Source organism: Thalassophryne amazonica, chromosome 7, assembly GCF_902500255.1.
Source record: "Thalassophryne amazonica chromosome 7, fThaAma1.1, whole genome shotgun sequence".
NCBI lineage: Eukaryota > Metazoa > Chordata > Actinopteri > Batrachoidiformes > Batrachoididae > Thalassophryne > Thalassophryne amazonica.
The window spans coordinates 71,315,756-71,338,546 of NC_047109.1; the positions used below are offsets into that span (position 1 = coordinate 71,315,756).

The 22,791-nt window shown below is 40.7% G+C and overlaps 1 protein-coding gene across 1 annotated transcript; it reads left to right on the forward strand.

The window, feature by feature from the left end:
* The first annotated feature begins 266 nt into the window (after positions 1 to 266).
* Positions 267 to 22,508, forward strand: mettl6 (methyltransferase like 6). The gene is made up of 5 exons (XM_034174410.1): positions 267 to 598; positions 5,949 to 6,083; positions 7,309 to 7,479; positions 19,323 to 19,464; positions 22,094 to 22,508. The coding sequence occupies exons 1-5, from the start codon at positions 338 to 340 to the stop codon at positions 22,246 to 22,248; spliced, it is 864 nt and encodes a 287-aa protein (XP_034030301.1). The 5' UTR covers positions 267 to 337; the 3' UTR covers positions 22,249 to 22,508.
* The last annotated feature ends 283 nt before the right edge of the window (positions 22,509 to 22,791 follow it).

Sequence of the window (22,791 nt, forward strand, 5' to 3'; positions counted from 1 at the left end):
AAATCTAGATAAGAAAATGCATTGTGCTTTACTTTCTACACGGAAGCATTTCTTAAAGGAAGTTTACATAAAATATGACATTTTATAACAAGACAGGCGAAAAGGATTAAATGTACATTAGCATGTACGGATCGCGTGTGCGCGTGTGTGCGTGTGTGTGTGTGTGTGTGAATTTATTGTCTGATAGCTACACACTCCTTTGCAAAAGGTGGCGGTAATGTACCACTGAGATGGATATCACCCGCCGCACAAACAGAAGAAGAAAGTAATAGGCGAACTGTTGTTATCCACTTCCAGAAGTAGTATTGAACGAAACTCGAGGCACCGTCAAAACAGAATGGCTATGGTGGAAAATGGACGTGTTGATGCTGAAGAAGACGATGGTTTGCGCACTGTGCCCACCGTTCGAGCTTTAAGCCCGGAGGAGCTGGACAGACTGAGCAGTGACCACACTGTGGTGTCCCACTTCAAGCAGATGAAGCTAGAAAAGGAAACTCAGAAAAACTGGGACTTGTTTTACAAAAGAAATACGACAAATTTCTTTAAGGACAGACACTGGACAAGCAGAGAATTTGAAGAGCTCAAAGCATGCAGAGAGGTGAGGATCACAGTGTAGTCTTTTTAATCGTTCATTCATTTTCTGCTGCTTATTCTACCACCGCTCAAGTTGATTCTAAAAGTGCGCATGCGCAAACTGCATTGTAGCATGCGCAGATTCTCTCCTGTTATTAACGCAATATTTACCAACAGGGAAGGGAAAAAATGTATGACATAATTATCATATGAAATCTTTTCATACAATAATAATATTGCCCCTATTATGCAATAAGACAATCTCAAATTGTACATTTGTATCATTTGGTATATATCAAGCAATTATATGCGTAGATATGTTTCGAGAGGGGGAAATATTTTCACAGGGGGAGATACTGATATGTGCGGTATCATGCTCAGTTTTCTGACTTAATGTGCATGCGCAAAATGTGTGTCGGGAAAGAAAAATGCGACGGAAAGTAAAGTATGTGACACTGGTTGGCAGTGGCAGCAGACCAAGCAACTCTTCCTAGCCTTTCCTATGCTCGGCCATCCAAAAACGACACATCCAGGCTGGACAAACTTATCAGGCGGTCCCGCTCTGTGGTTGGAATGAAGCTGGACTCTGGTTGGTGACGGTGGCAGAGAAGAGAACAAACTGCTGGACCTTATGGACGATGCCAGTCACCCTCTGCACACCGTCATCAGCAACCAAAAGAGACTGTTCAGCCACAGACTGCTCCTCCCCACCCGCAGGATCAACAGGCTGAAAAACTCCTTTGTCTCTCCGGCCATCAGACTGTACAACTCCTCATTCGGGTGGAGGATGTGTAACAGGAAGACAAAGAAGGGGAAGAAGAAGAGCAGTAGTTGCCAGTACTGAGCAGTATTTCTGGTATTTACATTCATATTTACATTTTGCAAATTGTTTCTTACTTTTCCTTTGGATAGTCTGTGTGCTTCTTACCTTGTGTGCTGCTATCCAATGCTACTGGAACCTCAATTTCCTTGAGGGAGTCCTCCCAAGGGATTAATAAAGTTCTGTCAAATCTAATGATTAGATTAGATATAACTTTTCCAGAAAAAATAAAAATCTGATTTTACACAATATTAAATATTAATATTAAAAATTAGATTAAATTCTGATTTAATATTGCAAAATCAGATTTTTATTTTTACAAGGTTTTTCTTCAGGGGCATTGTACTGCATATTTGGTAATTAAATCAATAAAACCTTTTGAAGTAAGGTATTGCCTTCCAATATGTCTTTTACAACCTCACACCTGGCTGCATAAAAAAGTGGCAAAGAATATTTGCATTAGAGTCTGGCAATGTCTGGAATGGCGCTCCTTCAGACAGAACTTTTCTTGATTTAGATTAACAATTTCTGTATTTGTCTTGGTCCCAACTTTCTTGGTTTTTGTCTCACCAACAGTCAGTGCATCTAATCTGTTTCACATACAAATTAGAGATGCAAAACTTAATCAATTATAAATCAACAACTATTTTGATAATCACTTGTTTTGAGTGATTTAAAAAAAAATAGATTAGATCATTTATTTAACTCAGCTACATGGGGTGTGCAGCCAGTACATTCTGAGTGCCGGTCCCAAGCCCGGATAAATGAGGAGGGTTGCGTCAGGAAGGGCATCCAGCGTAAAACAAGCCAACCCAACTATGCAGACTAAGAATCAAATTACCATACCGGATCGGTCGCGGCCCGGGTTAACAACGTCCGCCACCGGTGCTGTTGCCCAACAGGGTGCCGGTGGAAATTGGGCTACTGCTGGGCGAAGATGACAATGAAGAGGAGGAGAATGTTTCAACAAACAGCGCGAGAAAAAGAAACTAGAAGGTTGGAAATGAGAGTGGGGACTTTGAATGTTGGTAGTATGACTGGTAAAGGGAGAGAGCTGGCTGATATGATGGAGAGGAGAAAGGTAGACATATTGTGTGTGCAAGAGACCAAGTGGAAGGGAAGTAAGAGCAGGAGCATCGGCGGTGGCTACAAGTTGTTGTACCATGGTGAGGACAGGAAGAGAAATGGTGTTGGGGTCGTTTTAAAGGAAGAGTATGTTAAAAGTGTGTTGGAGGTTAAGCGAGTGTCTGACAGGGTGATGAGTGTGAAGTTGGAAATTGAAGGGGTGATGATGAATATCATCAGTGCATATGCCCCACAGGTAGGTTGTGAGATGAAGGAGAAAGAAGATTTCTGGAGTGTGTTAGATGAGGTGGTGGAGAGAGAGTGTGCCCAAGCATGAAAGAGTGGTGATAGGAGCGGACTTCAATGGGCATGTTGGTGAAGGGAACAGAGGTGATGAGGAAGTAATTGGTAGATATGGTATCAAGGATAGGAATGGGGAAGGACAGATGGTAGTTGATTTTGCAAAAAGGATGGAAATGGCTGTGGTGAATACTTACTTTAAGAAAAGGGAGGAGCACAGGGTAACATATAAGAGTGGAGGAAGGTGCACACAGGTGGACTACATTCTTTATAGGAGATGCAAGCTAAAAGAAATCAGAGACTAAGGTGGTGGAAGGAGAGAGTGTCATTAGACAGCATAGGATGGTTGTTTGTAGGATGACTTTAGAGGTAAAGAAGCAGAAGAGAGTGAGAGCTCAACAAAGGATCAGATGGTGTTTATTATTAGAGAGCAGGTGAGAGAAGCACTGGTTGGAGGGGAAGCAATTTTGGACAACTGGAAAAGTACTGCAGATGTGGTGAGGGAGACAGCTAGGACAGTACTGGGTATGACATCTGGACAGTGGAAGGAAGACAAGGAGACTTGGTGGTGGAATGAAGAGGTCCAAGAAAGCATAAGGAGAAAGAGGTTGGCAAAAATGTTTTGGGATAGTTGGAGAGATGAAGAAAGTAGACAGGAGTACAAGGAGATGAGGTGTAAGGCGAAAAGAGCAGTGGCAAAAGCGAAGGAAAAGGCATATTGCGAGCTGTACAAGAAGTTGAATAGTAAGGAAGGAGAAAAGGACTTGTACCGATTGGCCAGACAAAGGGACAGAGCTGGAAAGGATGTGCAGCAGGTTAGGGTGGTAAAAGATGCACATGGTAATGTGCTGACGAATGAGGAGTGTGTGCTGAGAAGGTGGAGGGAATATTTTGAAGAGCTGATGAATAAAGAAAATGAGCGAGAGAAAAGGCTGGATGATGTGGTGAGAGTAAATCAGGAAGTACAAGAGATTAGTGAAGAAGAAGTGAGGGCTGCTATGAAGAGGATGAAGAGTGGAAAGGCAGTTGGTCCAGATGACATTCCAGTGGAGGCATGGAAATGTCTAGGAGAGATGGCAGTAGAGTTTCTAACCAGATTGTTTAATAAAATCTTGGAAAGTGAGAGGATGCCTGAGGAGTGGAGACGAAGTGTGTTGGTTCCTATTTTCACGAACAAGGGTGATGTGCAGAGCTGCAGTAACTACAGAGGCATAAAGTTGATCAGCCACAGCATGAAGTTATTGGAAAGAGTAGTAGAAGCTAGGCTTAGAAAACAGGTGAAGATCTGTGAGCAGCAATATGGTTTCATGCCGAGAGAGCAATACAGATGCAATGTTTGCTCTGAGAATACTGTTGGAGAAGTACAGAGAAGGCCAGAAAGAGTTACATTGTGTGTTTGTGGACTTAGAAAAAGCTTATGATAGGGTGCCAAGATAAGAGCTGTGGTATTGTATGAGGAAGTCTGGAGTGGTAGAGAAGTATATTAGGGTAGTGCAGGACATGTACAAGAATAGTGTGACAGCGGTGAGATGCGCAGTCGGAATGACAGACTCATTCAAGGTGGAGGTGGGATTACACCAAGGATCAGCTCTGAGTCCTTTCTTGTTTGCAGTGGTGATGGACAGGTTGACGGATGAGATCAGACAGGAGTCCCCATGGACTATGATGTTTGCAGATGACGTGATCTGTAGTGAGAGTCGAGAGCAAGTTGAGTCTAGACTAGAGAGGTGGAGATATGCTTTGGAGAGAAGGGAATGAAAGTCAGTAGAAGCAAGACTGAGTACATGTGTGTGAATGAGAGGGAGCCCAGTGGAATAGTGCAGTTACAAGGAGTAGAAGTGGTGAAAGTAGATTAGTTTAAATATTTGGGGTCAACTGTTCAAAGTAATGGAGACTGTGGTAGAGAGGTGAAGAAGAGAGTGCAGGCAGGGTGGAGTGGGTGGAGAAAGGTGGCAGGAGTGATTTGTGACCGAAGAATACCAGCAAGAGTGAAGGGGAAAGTTTACAAGACAGTAGTGAGACCAGCTATGTTGTATGGCTTAGAGACAGTGGCACTAACAAAAAGACAGGAGGCAGAGCTGGAGGTGGCAGAGCTGAAGATGTTGAGATTCTCTTTGGGAGTGACAAGAATGGACAAGATTAGGAATTAACATATCAGAGGGACAGCTCAGGTGGGACGGTTTGGAGACAAAGTCAGAGAAGCGAGATTGAGATGGTTTGGACATGTGCAGAGGAGGGACCCAGGGTATATAGGGAGAAGGATGCTGAGGATGGAGCCACCAGGCAGGAGGAGAAGAGGGAGGCCAAGAGGAGGTTTATGGATGTGCTGAGGGAGGACATGCAGGTGATTGGTGTGACAGAGGAAGATACGGAGGACAGGGTGAGATGGAAACTATTGATCTGCTGTGGTGACCCCTAACAGGAACAGCCGAAAGACAAAGAAGAAGAGATTAGATTATTTATTTGTGTAGGGGCAGTTCTTGTACATCACTATACAGTGAAGAAAACAAGTAAGACTATAGGAATCGGTTAACCATCTGTTGTTCCTAATAGTAATATTCAGATTCTCTGATTTCAGCTTCTTAAATGTATTTTCTGTTGTATAATATATCTTTGGGCTGTAATCAAATGACATTTGGAGGCATCGTCTTGGGCTCTGGAAAACATTGACATGTAGTTTTCTGATATTTTATGAACCTAAGAGCTAGTCTTCATGATTTATTTCTGGCAGACAGTCCTTATTTATCAGTTTGATCTCTGGGGAAATCTCTGGTGTTGTCTCTCCTCACCCTTCATTGTTTTTGATTTTTCCCTTCTGTCTGCTTGAAAGGATTTGAATTGTATTGATTCTAGTTCAGTATTCATATTATCAAATAAATATTGCAATATTGTTAAGTATTGTTTTTCCCGTCCTCAACCCTTATTATAAAGGTTATTGAGTACTTTGGTTGCCCGCTTTTAGTCTTGTGGCTCCACCTATAAATTTGATTTATAATCTGTCAGTCAGCATGGCACTGTGTAAGCGGGAAGGTTTCTGAAAAGAAACCACTTATAACAAGATAAACACTGTTGCTATGCAAGTCTCAATGGAAAGATCTGAACAAACCTTTACTATTACCTTATAGTCTCAACACTCAAATCAGATGTGTGCAAACCTTTGTTTATTGTCTTTATTTTGCTTGTTTTCCAGTTTCACACTCAAAAGCTGGTGCTCCTGGAAGCTGGCTGTGGCGTAGGTAACTGCATCTTCCCTCTGCTGGAAGAGGACCTCAATATCTTTGTTTATGCCTGTGACTTCTCACCACGAGCTGTTGAATTTATTAAGGTAAAATATGTAACAGATGAACAGTTTCTACCATCATGTTGCAGCTCTGCAGAAATGTGAGGATTCTTAAAATTATGAAATCCTTTTAGGTGTGTTTATTGTAGAGTGCTTAAAAAATATAACCTTCTAACACCTGTGCCACAGCTGAAGAACTTTAGTCTGCCTCCAGGGGGTGCCATAAACAACATGAGTGTATTAATAGAATTTAGTAGACTGGTTCTCAGGAAGCCCATAACATAAACTTTGCCCCTTTTTTAGCTTCTCCTTTTTTCACTTGGGGTCACCACAGCATGTAGAGTAGGGTGGATCTTGATTTGGCATGTCTTTTCTTCATGATGCAATGCCACATTACATGGAGAATGGGTGGTCTTGAACTGGGAACCTTCTGCTCTGGAAGCAAGTGCACTAACTGCTTGGCCACCACCGTAATGTAAATGTTTTCCATCTCTCCCTTTTCTGCCCACAAGCTGACTAGTTCATTCAGCAGGGAGATGAAAATTGTGCAGCTGAGGGGGGTTGAGGATAAGGGATTGGAACCATTGTACAAGTCTCTAGCATTTTCATGTTCTTCTCTTTGCTTGGTACATGGTTACACAAATTGCTGACAAACAAATTGGCTATTCAAAACATACCGCGTGTTTTTCTATATACTGTATTTGCCCGTGGGAGCACCCAGGGCTGATTTTCATCACAAATAAAAAATAAATCACAAATAACTCACCTGTTTGTGTCTATTTTTGTCCTTTTCTTATTCATTAAATGTGTTTCATTTAATTTAATTCAGGTGGGTGCTTGACCAACTTTCTTAAAAAAACAAAAAAACAAAATAAAATAGGTGGGAGAGGGGTGTCAGCCCTGGGCACTCCCACGGACAAATACGGTAGTAGTTAGCACTGTTGCCCCCTTTCAGTGTGGAGTTCGGATGTTTATGTGGGTTCCCTTTGAGCAGTCTGGCCTTTATCCCCTTCCCAAAGACATGCAGGTTAGTTCAATTGGAAACTTAAAAAATATAACCTCAGAGTAAAGCCTTTTGTACCTTCTTCTCAGTCTACTGTGGGAAAGGACAACATTAAAAACTGTTCTAACTGTATTTGGGACATTGGTAGGTGCAGCAGGAGGTCTCTTCAGTATCTTAACAATAGAATATAGTGCAGCTTCCAATGACAAATCTTTAAGTCACACAACAAAAACGTGTGCAACTGTTTTTTCATCTTTGTGTTGACAGCAAAACCCTCTGTACTGCCCCGAGCGCTGCTGTGCCTTCCAGTGTGATCTAACCAAAGATGATTTGAGGGGCAATGTGCAAGAGGGCAGTGTGGATGTTTGCACCCTTATCTTTGTCTTGTCAGCCATCCATCCTGACAGGATGAGGTTGGTTCTGCAGAACCTCGAAAGGGTGAGTGCAGGCACGGTTAAGTGGACACCCATGCTACCAAAATATTTTGACCAAAGCCTATGAATTAACAGATGAGGTAGGAAGTTACTTCTACAAACTGATGCTATCCATTGATATATTCAATTCAATTCAAATTTATTTATATAGCACATTTAAAACACAGCTGCAGCTGACCAAAGTGCTTCACAACAATAGCAATACAAAAGTGTAAATATTAACAAAGGAAAAGAATGAAAATAAATAAAAAATAAATAAAAAATCTAAAAATACAGAGCAAAATAGCAGAGCAAAGCATATACCACTTAGCCAGTGTTGAAAGCCAGGGAGAAGAGATGAGTTTTCAGTCTGGACTTAAATTGTCCCACAGACTCTGAGGACCTGACAGTCAGCGGAAGATCGTTCCAGAGTCGTGGTGCTGCGATAGAAAAGACTCTGTCCCCTCTGGATTTAAGCCTGGCTTTAGGAACAGCCAGGAGAAGCTGGTCAGCTGACCTCAGAGCCCGACGTAGAGTGTACGGCTGCAAGAGCTCACTCAGATACATTGGGCCTATACAGTGCAGACACTTAAAAGCAATCAGCAAAACTTTATATTTAACACGAAAGCCGACAGGGAGCCAGTGTAAGGTGCAGAGCACAGGGGTGATGTGCTCATGCTTCTTTGTTTTAGTCAAAAGGTGGGTTGCAGCATTCTGTACACTCTGCAGGCGCTGTAGGGAGCGCTGGTCCAGCCCAACGTAGAGAGCATTACAATAATCCAGATGTGATGTTATAAATGCATGGATGGCTCTTTCAAAATCAACTCGAGTAAAATAAGATTTAATCTCGGAAAGAGTCCTCAGCTGAAAAAAGCTGGCCCTGATGACAGAGCTGATGATTTATTTATTTATTTATTTATTTGAATAGGGACAATGCACATTAATGAACATCAGTATAAAATGTACTAGCTAGCTACAAAGCTAGTTTTATCCATAGTCCCTAGGCAGGCAAATACATAAGAAAGAAAATATAATATACAAATAAACAACACAAGGGAATGTTAAAAGTCTAGTGGTCACATGACTGGTTTGTTTTCAGCCATAGTTTGAGTTGAGCTCTAAACCTGATCAATGTAGGGCTCTCCCATATGTGCAGAGGAAGACTGTTCCAGATGTTAGTGGCCCTCACAGAGACAGTGTTCTGTCCAAAAGTTGTTCTCCTGTGGTGGACCTCACAGTCTCCTCTGGAGGAGGCCCTGGTTCTCAGGCCACTTGAAATCTTAGGTTTAAACAAGGTAGACACTGGAGGTGGGGCTAGTCTATGTAGCGCTTTATAAATGAAGCATACATACTTAAAATTTATAAAATTTTCAAAATTGAAAAGATTGTACTTGTTTAAAATATTACATACATGAAAAGAATTAGGTTTTCGGTCAAAAACTTTAAGACATTTTTTGTACAGTGATTCAATTAATTTCAAATTGGTAACTGTGGTGAGAGACCAACTTGTGATGCAATATTCAATATGAGATAAAATCATTGAATGGAGAAACATTCTGGCAGCACCAAGTGTTAGAAAAGACCTGATTTGTTTAAAATTTTTAAGGTTAAATTTGACAGTATTGGCAAGTTTTTTAATATGATTTTTGAAGGACAAAGTGGAATCAAGTATCACGCTGAGGTACTTGAATTCTGTGACAAGTTGCAATTCTTCTCCTCTCAAGAATACTCCGGAACTTTTTATTTCTTTTGATTGCTTTGAGAACATCAAACAGACCGTTTTTTTGGAATTGAGAAGCAAACATGATTTAAAAAGCCAGTCATTTACTTGCTCCATGGCTAAGGTCAGAATAGAAGCTGCCTCTTTAACGCTCCTTGCATGAGTATAAATTACAGCATCATCTGCATACATTTGGAAATTCACGTTATTACATATTTTGGGAAGATCATTTATGTACAGGGGGAATAACAGAGGACCAAGTATTGATCCTTGCGGCACACCAACAGAGACATCCAAGACCGATGATTTTACACTGTCAATTTGTACACATTGTTTTCTTGAGGATAAATATGATTTAAGCCACTGAATTTCCTCTGGCGAAAAATTGAAGTCTGTTAATTTTGTTAGAAGAATTTCATGGTTAACAGTGTCGAAAGCCTTTTTAAGGTCAAGGAACACTGCACCAACACAAGGATATATATCCAATTTACTTTTCACCTTTTCTATAAAGAAGCTGTTTGCTGATTCAGTGGAGTGGTTTGCTCTGAACCCAAATTGCATAGCATGTAGATTAAAGGGACTATAATTTAAGTGTTCATTTATAATATTTGCTACCCATCTCTCAACAACCTTGGAAACGATTGGAAGTATACAGATTGGTTTATAATTGGATATATTTGAACTGTCACCAGATTTAAAGATTGGGGTGACTGTGGCCAGTTTCCAGGACGATGGGACAACTCTCTGTTTAAGTGATAAATTAACCATGTGTGTTATTGGTGCAATAAGGGACTCTTTGCATAATTTTAGGAGATGAGTATCTAGTCCATAAATGTCTTTAGCTTTCGAATTTTTTAGTGAACCAATAATTTTGGACACTTCCAGCCCTGTTATTTCATGTAAATTAAAAACAGGCTGTGTGAGATCAATGGACCTTGGTTTGAGATCAGGAGATGGAAATAATTCACTTATTTCCCTCACAAAATTGAGGAAATAATTATTAAATTCATTTCTCAATAGATCTGGATCAGTCACAGCAATATTGTTCATTTTTAACTCAATTTCTTGTTTTGCTTTTTTATCCTTCCCCGTTAATTTATTTAAACTTTGCCAGATCTTTTTGGAATTTCCATTTGCTTCAGAAATGGTATTCATGAAAAAAGTTGCTTTAACCTTTCGCATAATTTGAGTTACCTTATTTCTTAGTGAGGTAAATTTATTCCTGTCTGTGATGAGACGGGATTTAATATATTTTTTTAGTTGCTCATCTCTGTCTCTCATCCATTTCTTACATTCATCATTTATCCATGGTAATAGATTTCTCTTTCTTTTGTTGTGGCTTCCCCTTTTGGTAAAATTTAACATTACTTCGTTAATTTTCTTGTGAAATAGGCAGCTGCCAGTGATTTCGTTCCAATCACATCTTTGCAGAGCTGCCACAAGATTTGGTAGTAATTTTTTGGGAATTATTGTTTTAGGTAAGACTTTTGCATTTGGCCTATATGAATCATCAAAACATTTTTTGTAAGTTTTTTTTGAGAAGAAGATGGCATTATGGTCAGACAACCCAGTCATGTAATTAAACGTTTTGATAATTCTTCCAGGTTTATTTACAAAAAGCAAGTCTGTCAAAGTTTTGGAGTGTGAAGTTATTCGAGTAGGTTGTTCTATTAACTGTTTAAAATTAAAATGTTCAATAACTTGTTTCAGGTTCTTTCTAGCTTTCTTATCATTCCAGTTTACATTAAAATCTCCAATAATTATAATTTCTTTATTTAAATCACAATGATTAAGAAGAAGTTTTAAGTTGTTATAAAAATCCAATTTAGCAGATGGATTACGATGAAAGACATTGCAGGTGAGAGTGAAATTTCTACACCAACATACTCGAGCTGGATTTTTTCTGGCAAGTTTATCCGTCTACATTTTAGAGTGCTTTTAACATAGAGAAGAACACTTCCACCCCTCCCATGTGCCCTGTCATTCCTATAAACATTATACTCTGGCATAGTTACCACTGAATCTGGAGAGTTGTGTGATAACCAGGTTTCAGAAAGCCCCAGAAAGTCAATGTTGGAGTTGCAGAGCAGATGTTGAAGCTCTTCATTTTTAGATGCCATACTCTGTGTATTCAAATGTCCACCTAACAAGCCTTTTGGTTTGGCTCGCGGATCCCAGATTGTTTTTGCCTGATTAAGTGTATGGAAAATCTTAGATGTCCATTGTTTTTTGAAAAGAGGATTTCTCTCCTTTTTTTGTGGTGCTGTAGCCCGGATGGTGAAGGCCCGGTTAGCTGTAGCCCAGGTGGTGAAGGCCCGGTTAGCTGTAGCCCAGGTGGTGAAGGCCCGGTTAGCTGTATCCCAAATGGTGAAGGCCCGGTTAGCTGTAGCTCAGGTGGTAGAGGCCCGGTTAGCTGTAGCTCAGGTGGTAGAGGCCCGGTTTGCTGTAGCTCAGGTAGTAGAGGCCCGGTTTGCTGTAGCCCAGGTGGTGGAGGACCGAATAGCTGTAGCTCAGGTGGTGGAGGACCGGTTAGCTGTAGCCTAGGTGGTGGAGGACCGAATAGCTGTAGCTCAGGTGGTAGAGGCCCGGTTAGCTGTAGCCCAGATGGTAGAAGCCCGGTTTGCTGTAGCCCAGGTGATGGAGGACCGAATAGGTGTAGCTCAGGTGGTGGAGGCCCGATTAGCTGTAGCCCAGGTGGTGGAGGACCGGTTAGCTGTATCCCAGATGGTAGATGCCCGGTTTGCTGTAGCCCAGGTGGCGAAGGCCCGGTTAGCTGTAGCCCAGGTAGTAGAGGCCCGGTTAGCCCGGTTAGTTGTAGCACAGATGGTGGTGGGCCGGTTAGCTGTAGCCCAGGTGGTGGAGGCCTGGCTAACTGTAGCCCAGATGACGGAGGCCTAATTAGCTGAAGCTGTAACCCAGGCAGCTGAGGTAGAAACCAGGGTAGCTGTAATTGTAGCCTGGTTAGCTCAGGGGTTGGGCCTGCTAGCTGTAGTCCAACCCAGTCTGTGCTCAGAACCGGTCCAGGATTTATTTCAATATCACCAGCTAAAAGTAATATTAACACAAGTTCCAAAGCCCCCAGGGATGATCTAGATGTGAGTGAACGATCAAGTTTACCTTGAGGTGGCCTGGCATATCCAGAATTGAGAAATCTTGTGAACAAGAGGTATTGATTCCTCTTTACTGGGTTTAGAGTTGAGTTATCCATTTTCTGAGGGCCCGATAAACTCCAGAAAAGGTAACAACATATAGCAATGACAAATACATATGTTGATGGCACAATCCAAGGGAATTTGATGGTTTTAGAGTCTTTTTTTGGCAAAAACACAGGACCTGCCTTGGCGGCCATCTTGTCCTCCCTTGAAATTCTTATATCTATGTGCTTCTGTGTGCTTATCAAATCTGAACAATGGGTCAATTATCACCCCTAGATTTTTTTATATAAGGGCGGCAAAAAGTGGACAGAGGACCAATAACACTGTCTTGTCCTTGTAGAGGGTTACTTTGCCCGAACACTAAAATCTCAGTTTTATTTTTATTAAGATTCAGAAAATTAGCTCTCATCCAGACTTGTACATCATTCAGACAGTCCTGTAGTATTTTTACAGCAGCCTGGGTATCACAGGAAATTACAGGAAGGTAAATCTGAATGTCGTCTGCAAAACAATGAAAACAGACTTTGTGCTTTTTAAAAACAGACCCAAGAGGGATCATGTACAAAGCAAAGAGAAGTGGTCCTAAAATTTGATCCCTGGGGCACGCCATATTTAAGAGGAGACACAGAGGAAGAGTACCTGTTGGAAAGATAGGACCGAAACAATTTAGCGCTGAACCCTTAATACCTATGTGCTTCTCGAGGCGAGTCACAAGGACACTGTGGTCCACTGTGTCAAAGGCTGCAGATAAATCTAAAAGCAGAAGAACCGCAGAGTTCCCAGCATCAACAGTTAAAAGACGGTCATTAAAAACTTTTATAAGGGCTGTTTCAGTGTTGTCTTAATTTAAAACCAGATTGAAACTTCTCCCCTATTTCATTAAGATCCAGATAAACCTGCAATTGGTCATAGACAGCTTTCTCTAAGACATTAGACACAAATGGCAATTTAGAGATCGGTCTATAGTTGGGCAACACATTTGGGTCAAGATTGCTCTTTTTGATGAGCGGCTGGACTACAGCATGTTTAAGAGCTGACAGAAAACAGCCACTTGATAGAGAAGAATTCACAAGTTCAGCAATGTATGGACCAATACACTGAAAAACATCTTTAAACAAATGACCTGGAGCAATGTCCAAAGTGCAGGAAGAAGACTTAAGATGATTAACAATTTTAGTCAGCTCACAAATAGATACAAGATTAAAACAATCAAAAACAGCATGACACATGGATGGATCTGCTGACTCCACCTCAGATACAGGACATGATCTAAGATCAGAGATTTTATCTCTGAAATAAGAGAGAAAATCTTCACAAAGGCTGGCTGAGGGCACAGCGATATTGCTCACACGAGGATTAATGAGCGAATTCAGAGTGTTAAAAAGCACCTGAGGTTTATGACAGTTTGAGGACACAAGATCTGACATGAATCTAGTTTTAGCAGCTTTAGCTGCACTCTGATACTCAGTCTGTCCCTCAGTATTTGCAAGGAAACGTGAAGATTATCTTTTTTCCATTGTCGCTCAGCACGCCTACAAGAGCGCCTGAGTTCACGAGTGTGCTCGTTTAACCAAGGCTGTGCCATGGGCTTTAAGTGCTTCAGCCATAAAGGAGCCACAGAGTCCAAAGCCTTTGTGCACGCACCATTAAAATAAGAAAGGAGTTCATCAGGAGTTACGTTATCTGAGTTGTTTCTATACATTTCATGAAAAGCATCAGAAAACAGGGCGGCTGACTCAGTATTGAATGTGCGCATCCGGCGCGCCATGGCGCACGGACTGACCACGCTCCGAGACAACGTTAAAGAGAATAAAACAGCAAAGTGATCAGAGAAGTGGGTTTCACAAATCTCAATTACATTAGGATTAAGACCGAAAGAGAGCGCAATGTCCAAAATATGCCCCTTCTCGTGTGTACAGCTTGACACAGACTGAGTCAAATTAAAAGAGTCAATCAAATCCAAGAAGTCTTTAACCATCGGCTTGGATTCGCAACAGATGTGGATATTAAAATCCCCAACAATCAGAAAGTGATCGTAATTCAATGATAAGCTGGCCACAAAGTCAGTAAAGTCCTGAATGAAGTCTTTATTTGACTTTGGAGGGCGATACACCAGTGCGCACAGGACTGGAATATCAGAGCTTATCACAAAAGTCTGCAGTTCAAAGCTGGAGAACAGATCTCCCGGTACCTGCCGACAGGTGTAGCTTTCTTTATACGAGGTCTATTAGATAAAAAACCGACACTTTTTGTTAAAGGAGATTTTTTTAATGAAAGACGTGCGGACGGGTCCGCGCGTCGGGACGCAGCCGGCGTGGTGCGGCGGCACAGGAAAAACACCTCCGTGTTGATAACCATTTGTAAAATCCAGGCGGCTTTTGATGGCTTTCAGTGGAGTGAGTATATGAGAAATTGTTTAACAGCTGGACATGTTCCAACTTGTCCTTAAGGCTTCCAACAGAGGTGTTTTTCCTGTGGCGGAGCGTCGCGGCGGCTGCGAGCCGACGCGCGGACCCGTCCGCACGTCTTTCATTAAAAAAATCTCCTTTAACAGTGGAATATCCGGATAAAATGCTGAAACCGACTTCTTCTGAAACTTCTCTGTTCTCTCACGACGTCCTGGATCAATAGAGCCTGAAATGTGGAGGTTTTCAGCTTGAAACAGGCTGATGACGCCGCCTGAGAGCGCTGCGCGACGTCTCGCACCGTGAAAAGTCCTTAAAGCGACAGTATCACCTCAAAATCTCTCATCAGCCGTTAAAATTTTCACTGAAAACCAGCTTAATTTTTCGAACCATGTCCACTTCGATGTGTCTCACAGGTTTAGAAAAAAATTTGATCAAACAAAGCGCCAGTCTCTCAGCAACTTCTCAGACAAAGGAATTCCGACGAGGGGCTGGACGACTCCTCCCACAAGGAGTGCTCACAGGCGAATGACGTCACCGACAGGCGTGGAAAAACTCACGCATGCGCACGAGGGTTCAAGCATGTCTGACGTAAAAACATATGAATGAAATCCATATAGTTTTTGAAAAAAATAAAAAGGACCTATACTTTATGGACAGACCTCGTATATATATGTATGTATGTATGTGTATATATATGTATGTATGTGTGTATGTATGTATGTGTGTATATATGTATGTATGTATGTGTATATGTATGTGTATATGTATGTGTATATATATGTATGTATGTATGTATGTGTATATGTATGTGTATATATATGTATGTATGTATGTATGTATGTGCATAATACACACATAATCTCATGAAAATAAGCAAGTATACAATTAAGTATACTTAATTGAACTTGTATTATGTTGGAATGTGTGATCCAGAGGAGGATCAGCGGAAGCAAAGGCTGAGAAAAAGGAAGGAGAGACAGGAGATCAAAAGCGAGCCGCGTGAAAATGTGGGTTTGAACAAAGAGCACTTTCCTGGAGAATCAAGTCCGATGGGGCCTGAGGGCTCCATCGATTCCAGCGAGCTGCTCTCGGGCTCAACATGCGGATTTTCTCCGGTGTACCTTTCTCAGTCCAGGACTGCTCCTACAACTCACAACTAAACCAGAAGGTGGTGCACACCAACTGTGAAGGCAGCACTGGAATTAAAACACAGCATAAAGATTATTGTGGGTGATCATGATTCATCAGAGCGAGTTTGGATTTACGCACAGAAACGGAGCTAAAAAAATAAATAAATAAACAAGCTAGTGTTGGAACAACTTTAGGTGGATATGGCGGAAGATGGCTGCCATCTTATTGATGGTAAACGTGTGCTTGGCTGCAGTGGCATAAGCTACTTCTTGTACTTCAATAATTATTTTGTACAAACTAAATCATTTCCAGAACATAATTAATATTAGATACTTAAACCTAGGGGTCGGGCTTGATGGGGTTAGGCCCCACCCCTACTCCCTCCACACACCTGACATTAGAAAATTACAATCCCAATTCCAATGAAGTTGGGACGTTGTGTAAAACTTAAATAAAAACAGAATACAATGATTTGCAAATCGTCTTCAACCTATATTCAATTGAATACACCACAAAGACAAGATATTTAATGTTCAAACTGATAAACTTTATTGTTTTTGTGCAAATATTTGCTCATTTTAAATTCGATACCTGCAACACATTTCAAAAAAGCTGGGACAGTGGTATGATACCACTGTGTTACATCACTTTTCCTTCTAACAACACTCAATAAGCATTTGGGAACTGAGGACACTAATTGTTGAAGCTTTGTAGGTGGAATTCTTTCCCATTTTTGCTTGATGTACGACTTCAGTTGTTCAACAGTCCGGGGTCTCCGTTATCGTATTTGCGCTTCATAATGCTCCACACGTTTTCAAAGGGCGACAGGTCTGGACTGCAGGCAGGCCAGTCTAGTGCCCGCACTCTTTTACTACGAAGCCACACTGTTGTAACACGTACAGAATGTGGCTTGGCATTGTCTTGCTGAAATAAGCAAGGATGTCCCTGTAAAAGACGTTGCTTGGATGGCAGCATGTGTTGCTCCAAAACCTGGATGCACCTTTCAGCATTGATGGTGCCATCACAGCTGTGTAAGTTGTCATTGCCATGGGCACCAACACACCCCCATACCATCACAGATCACAATCTGGATGGACTTTTTCCTCTTTTGTCCGGAGGACACGACGTCCATGATTTCCAAAAACAATTTGAAATGTGGACTCATCAGACCACAGCACACTTTTCCACACTGCGTCTGATCATTTCAAATGAGCTTGGGCCCAGTGAAGGCGGTGGCATTTCTGGATGTTGTTGAAGTTGCACTTGTAGATGTAGTGACAAACTGTGTTAACTGACAATGGTTGTCTGAAATGTTCCTGAGCCCACGCGGTAAGATCCTTTACAAATGATGTTGGTTTTTAATGCAGTGCCGCCTGAGGGATCGAAGGTCACGGGCATTCAGTGTTGGTTTTCGGCCTTGCCATTTACGTGTAGAAAGTTCTCCAGATTCTCAGAATCTTCTGATTATATTATGGACTGTAGATGATGGAATCCCTCAATTCCTTGCAATTGAACATTGAGAAACATTGTTCTGAAACTGTTAGACTATTTTTTCACGCAGTTGTTCACAAAGTGGTGATCCTTGCCCCATCTTTGATTGTGAATGGCTGAGACCTTTGGGGATGCTCCTTTTATCCCCAATCATGACACTCGCGTGTTTTCCAATTAGGTGTTCTTTGAGCATTCATCAACTTTCCCAGTCTTTGTTGCCCCGTCCCAACTTTTTTGAAATGTGTTGCAGGTATCCATTTCAAAATGAGCAAATATTTGCACAAAAACAACAAAGTCTGACAATTTGAACATTAAATATCTTGTCTTTGTGGTGTATTCAACTGAATATAGTTGAAGAGGATTTTCAAGTCATTGTATTCTGTTTGTATTTACATTTTACACAACGTCCCAACTTCATTGGAATTGGGGTTGTAACATCTTCTATCACAATCATTTTTTTCTTCAGCCTCAGATAATATTCATGCACTCAATGTAATAAATATATAATGTATGGTTATTCACATTAATATTATGATTAACAAGAGCAATCCGAGATTGTGGCATCTGTTAATCCGGATCTGGATCACCTCCAAAATTCAATGGAGTCTTCCATGCCCTAATATCTGTCTGTGGTGCAAATTTGGTGAGAATAGTTGGGAGGTGATGGTCTAGTGGTTAAGTGTTGAGCTTGAGAACAGAGGATCCTCAGTTCAAACCCCAGCCCAACCGGAAAATCACTAAGGGCCCTTGGGCAAGGTCCTTAATCCCCTAGTTGCTCCTGGTGTGTAGTGAGTGCCTTGTATGGCAGCACCCTGGCATCGGTTTGTGAATGTGTCTGTGTGAATGGGTGAATGTGAGGCATAATTGTAAAGCCCTTTGAGCATCTGATGCAGATGGAAAAACGCTATATAAATGCAGTCCATTTACCATTTATTTATTTAAGTTTATCTTTTTTTGGTGGAGGGATTACACACATCAAACTGAATTAGATGCATGTAATTGTCTTGAAAATCTCAGGGTGTAAGTATTACAACCTTGAAAAATAAAGGAGTTCATAAAAAGATTGCACTTGCATTTTTTTTTTTTTTTTTTTTTTTACTTTTATATGTATAATGTGTGGAAGTTTGATGACATGCATAGAAATTAAATGATAATTCAATGTTTGTCCTCAAAAGAGAGCCACAAGAATAATTTCAACTTCAGTAGGAATAAATAATGAAGATCCTAAATTGGGACATATTGTATAAAACTTTGAACCAGTTGCTGCAGTCCTCAACACTGAAGCACCTGCTTGCTAGGTCATGCCCAGAGAAGTGGCCAAAATCTTGTAGCTGTCATTCCCTCACAATGCAAGTAGTACATCTCATCTGAGTCTTAAGTAACCAAACTGAAAAGGTCAACTACTCAGGGACATGAATGTCACTGATGAGATACATAAGTGAGTCTCTCTCTACAGTTTCAACACTTTCATTGCATACAGATTCTAGGAATTTCTAATGGTTGAGTCATGGAAGTCACTGAAACGCTGGGTATTAAGCTTGATCCAGGACAGTTACAAACTGAACTCAGACACACTGACTGCTCATTTAGCTTCTCAAGTGCTGCAGTCAGAGCACACATTGAGTCAAAAAAAAAAAATCACAGCATTATGTTCACAGTCAAGGTCAGTAAACCTTTCTTCATCAATACGCACTTAAGTCTTACATCTTCACTACCCTACCCCCACCTCTGTGCAGCACTCACTGTGCCTGTGTGGAGTCCAGCAATGTGAAGGACCATGAACTATGGATCGATCACAGTAAAGTTAATAGTGGTACAAAATTAATTTATGGAGTGATGGTTGTATAATTATCAACGCTGTTGGAAGTGAACTCTTCCAATTTCTTTGGCTGTAACTCAGTTCATGCCAACATTATAATAACTTGTATTTTTTATTTATTTATTTATTTATTTATTTTTGAAGGTGCTGAAGCCTGGAGGAATTGTTCTGTTCAGAGATTATGGCCTGTATGATCATGCTATGCTCAGATTTAAATCTGGCAGTAAACTGGGGGTGAACTTCTATGTCCGCCAAGATGGCACCAGGTCCTATTTCTTCTCTAAAGGTCAGTCATTATGTTTGGAAAGTTGATATTACATGCTTCATCACTGAAACTGTAGCAAAGTTGATACAGCTCTAGACTGGTACATAGATGCTGTAGGTGAATAGATAAATCTGATTTTATTAGAGCCACTTAGAAAATCATTTCAATTGACACTGTAATGTGAAGGAGCTGAAACAGTTAGCTTATTTTCCACGCGTAAGTTGCAGTGGGCCATATTAAGATATGAAATGGAGCGAAATGGGGACTGATAATCATGAAATCGGGGTAAAATGTAACAAAATGGAGCAGAGTGAACCGGACTGATTCCAAATAATTACTTTTATTTAATTGCTTAGCTTTTGTTTTTTGTGAGATGCGCTCAGTACATGTAGTAGGGGCAGGTGCGCCATCTGGCATTCAAGAGATGAAACTTCAGTCAATGGGTCAGTCTGCTCCGTTTCGTTACGTTTTACCCGCATTTTGTTATTATCAGTCCTCATTTCATCCCATTTCGCTAAAAAATTGAATAAAAGTACTTGAATCATATTTGGAGTCAGTCTGCTCCATTTTGCTACGTTTAACCCCCGTTTTGTTATCGGTAGCCATTTTGCTCCATTTCCCTAAAAAATAATTAAATAAAAGTAATTAATTGAATCATATTTAATCATATTGGAGTCAGTCTGGCACAGTCTGCTCCATTTCGCTACGTTTAACCCCTGTTTCGTTATTACCAGTTGCCATTTTGCTCCATTTCGCTTAAAAATAATTAAATAAAAGTAATTAATTTAATCATATTTAATCATATTTGGAGTCAGTCTGGGTCAGTCTGCTCCATTTCGTTACATTTTACCCCATTTCATGAATATTAGGCTCCATTTTGTCCATTTTGTATTTTAGTATAACGGAGTTGCAGTGACTTTACTAGTTTGGGAAGTGCTGTGACACACATTCCAAAATGACCTATATGTCCAAAAACTGGGGTGTAGCAGTACACATAAATCATGGTTAAGGGTGTTTTCAGTACAGTGGAAACAAGAAACACAACGTTACAAATATTTTTCTTTTGTTCTTTAGGCTAGCTTGTGACTGAAAAGTCTTTCCATATTGTTACAAAATGTGTTTTTGTGAAGTCTTCTAAAGTATAGTAAGTCCCTTTGTTTTCTCCCTTGTTTTTACTTTGGGTCACCACAGCAGATTGGAGGTGGATCTATAGGTAGATTTGGAAAAAGTTTGACTTTTTTCCCTGATACAACCCTGTATTATATGGAGATGGGGCAGGGGTGGTCTTGAACCAGAAACCTTCAGAAACAAGCACACTTAAGTGCATGGTCACCACCCCTGCCTTGAAATCTGAAATATATGCTCCAAAAATAATTGTGGCACACCAATGTGCTGAGTTTAATGGACACAGGATTTACTTCCCATGTCTAGTGACATTTTGTCTCTCAGATCTCCTCAGTTCATTGAGCTGTTATTGTCTTGATGCAGATTAGTTAATATTATGCCATTCTCATCATCATGTCGTTTTTTTTTCTCTGATTAAACAAACAAATTGCAGACATCCTCTCTGATTAATTGCAGTCTTCATGAAATTATGTGGATTAGCTAATTCTCATCACTCTGTTGAACAGAAATATGACTCAGTTATCAGTGACAAACTAATCAGGATATTATGATGGGATCAGCTGAAACAGTGGACTGATCAGGAGTCGAGCTCTGTACAGTCTCTGATTACTTTTTTTTTCTTAAAAATTATTTTGTTTTGATACTTTTGTGAAATATACATGCTATTGTGCTAAAGTAGTAATAGACCTAATTTAATAAATGTCACAGAATGCTTATTTTTGTCGAGGTATTATATTGCAGAAAGTAACCAGTCTAATCAGATTAATGCAAGCCGTACAAATTTGCAGGTTATAGTACAATGTGCAAAGACAGTGAACAGTGGATAATAAATGAAAGATGGATTGGTCAACATGATATGCAGGTCGGCGTGTTGCATTGCAATACCCTGAAGCCGATGTGTGAATGGGTGAATGTGAGGCATCAAATGAAAATGCTCTATATAAATGCATTCACTTATATGCCAGTGTGACTTATAGTATGGAAAATACAATATGTAATTGATCAGTTAATTAACAGTGTAGTATTGAGTGTATTTTGCTCCAACATTCTGATTGGCTATGACAGAACCTAGTAGCATCTACTATCCTAGTAGCATTCTGTAGTAGTTGTAAGACATTCAGTTGGTTCTCAATGCATTTAATTCAAACATTCTTCATTTATTCATTTGCTGTATAACCGCTTACTCCAATCAAGAGTCACAGGGTGGCTGGAGCTTATCCCAGCATTCATAGGGTGTGAGACTGGGTACACCCTGGACAGGACGTGGGAAAATGTTGGAATGGACCGGTTGTCTGCCTGGGTGGTTGCCATCCAGGACCCAAGACGGTTCTATGATGTTGTGGATGCCGTGAATTGCAGTATCAGCGTATGCTCTCACACTTGACTTGCCTTTGCTGGGGAAGTAAAATGTGAGGTGTCATTGTAAAGTGATTTGAGCATCTGCTCGATGGAAAAATGCTACAGAAATGCAGTCTCTTATTGTTTTGTTTTCCTAAATTCCCAAAACTGCTGTGTTTGCTTTCAGAGTTCCTGGCAGAGCTTTTTGAAGATACAGGCTTCCAGTGCATTACTAATGATTACATTCTGAGAGAGACGGTCAACAAGAAGGAGGGACTTTGTGTTCCCAGGGTATTTCTGCAGAGCAAATTTACAAAGCCTGGCCAGTCACAGAACTCCTGATGTTACTTTTCTGATGTCTTGTGAGAGATATGTCCTCTTTCCACGATATAGGACTGAAACATCAGACTGAAATTTGATGAAGCCAAATAAACATATTGTTGGGGTGAGTTGGAAGCCTAAATGTCACAGATATGAGCTTGTAATCCATAAAATTAGGAGTGATAATCCTGAAGATCTGCCTTTGTAATGGTTTCTCACAGTTCTTGTACCGGGAATCTCTGTGGTGGAAATGAGCATAAATGTGGTGAAAATGCTGAAAAAATTGGATCATTGAAAAATCTGTGAATTGATGCCAGAGCAGTATGCAAATTTAAATGGTACTTTATAGCCTCTACAAACACTGTCAGCCCATAGTAACACCATTGAATGTATTTACTGGAGTTCCCCTGTTTTGTGTGTGTGTGTGTGTGTGTGTGTGTGTGTGTGTGTGTGTGTGTGTGTGTGTGGTGTGTGTGTGTGTGGTGGTGTGGTGTGTGTGTGTTTGGGTGTGTGTGTGTGTGTGTGGTTGTGTGTGTGTGTGTGTTGTGTGTGTGAAAAGGTATT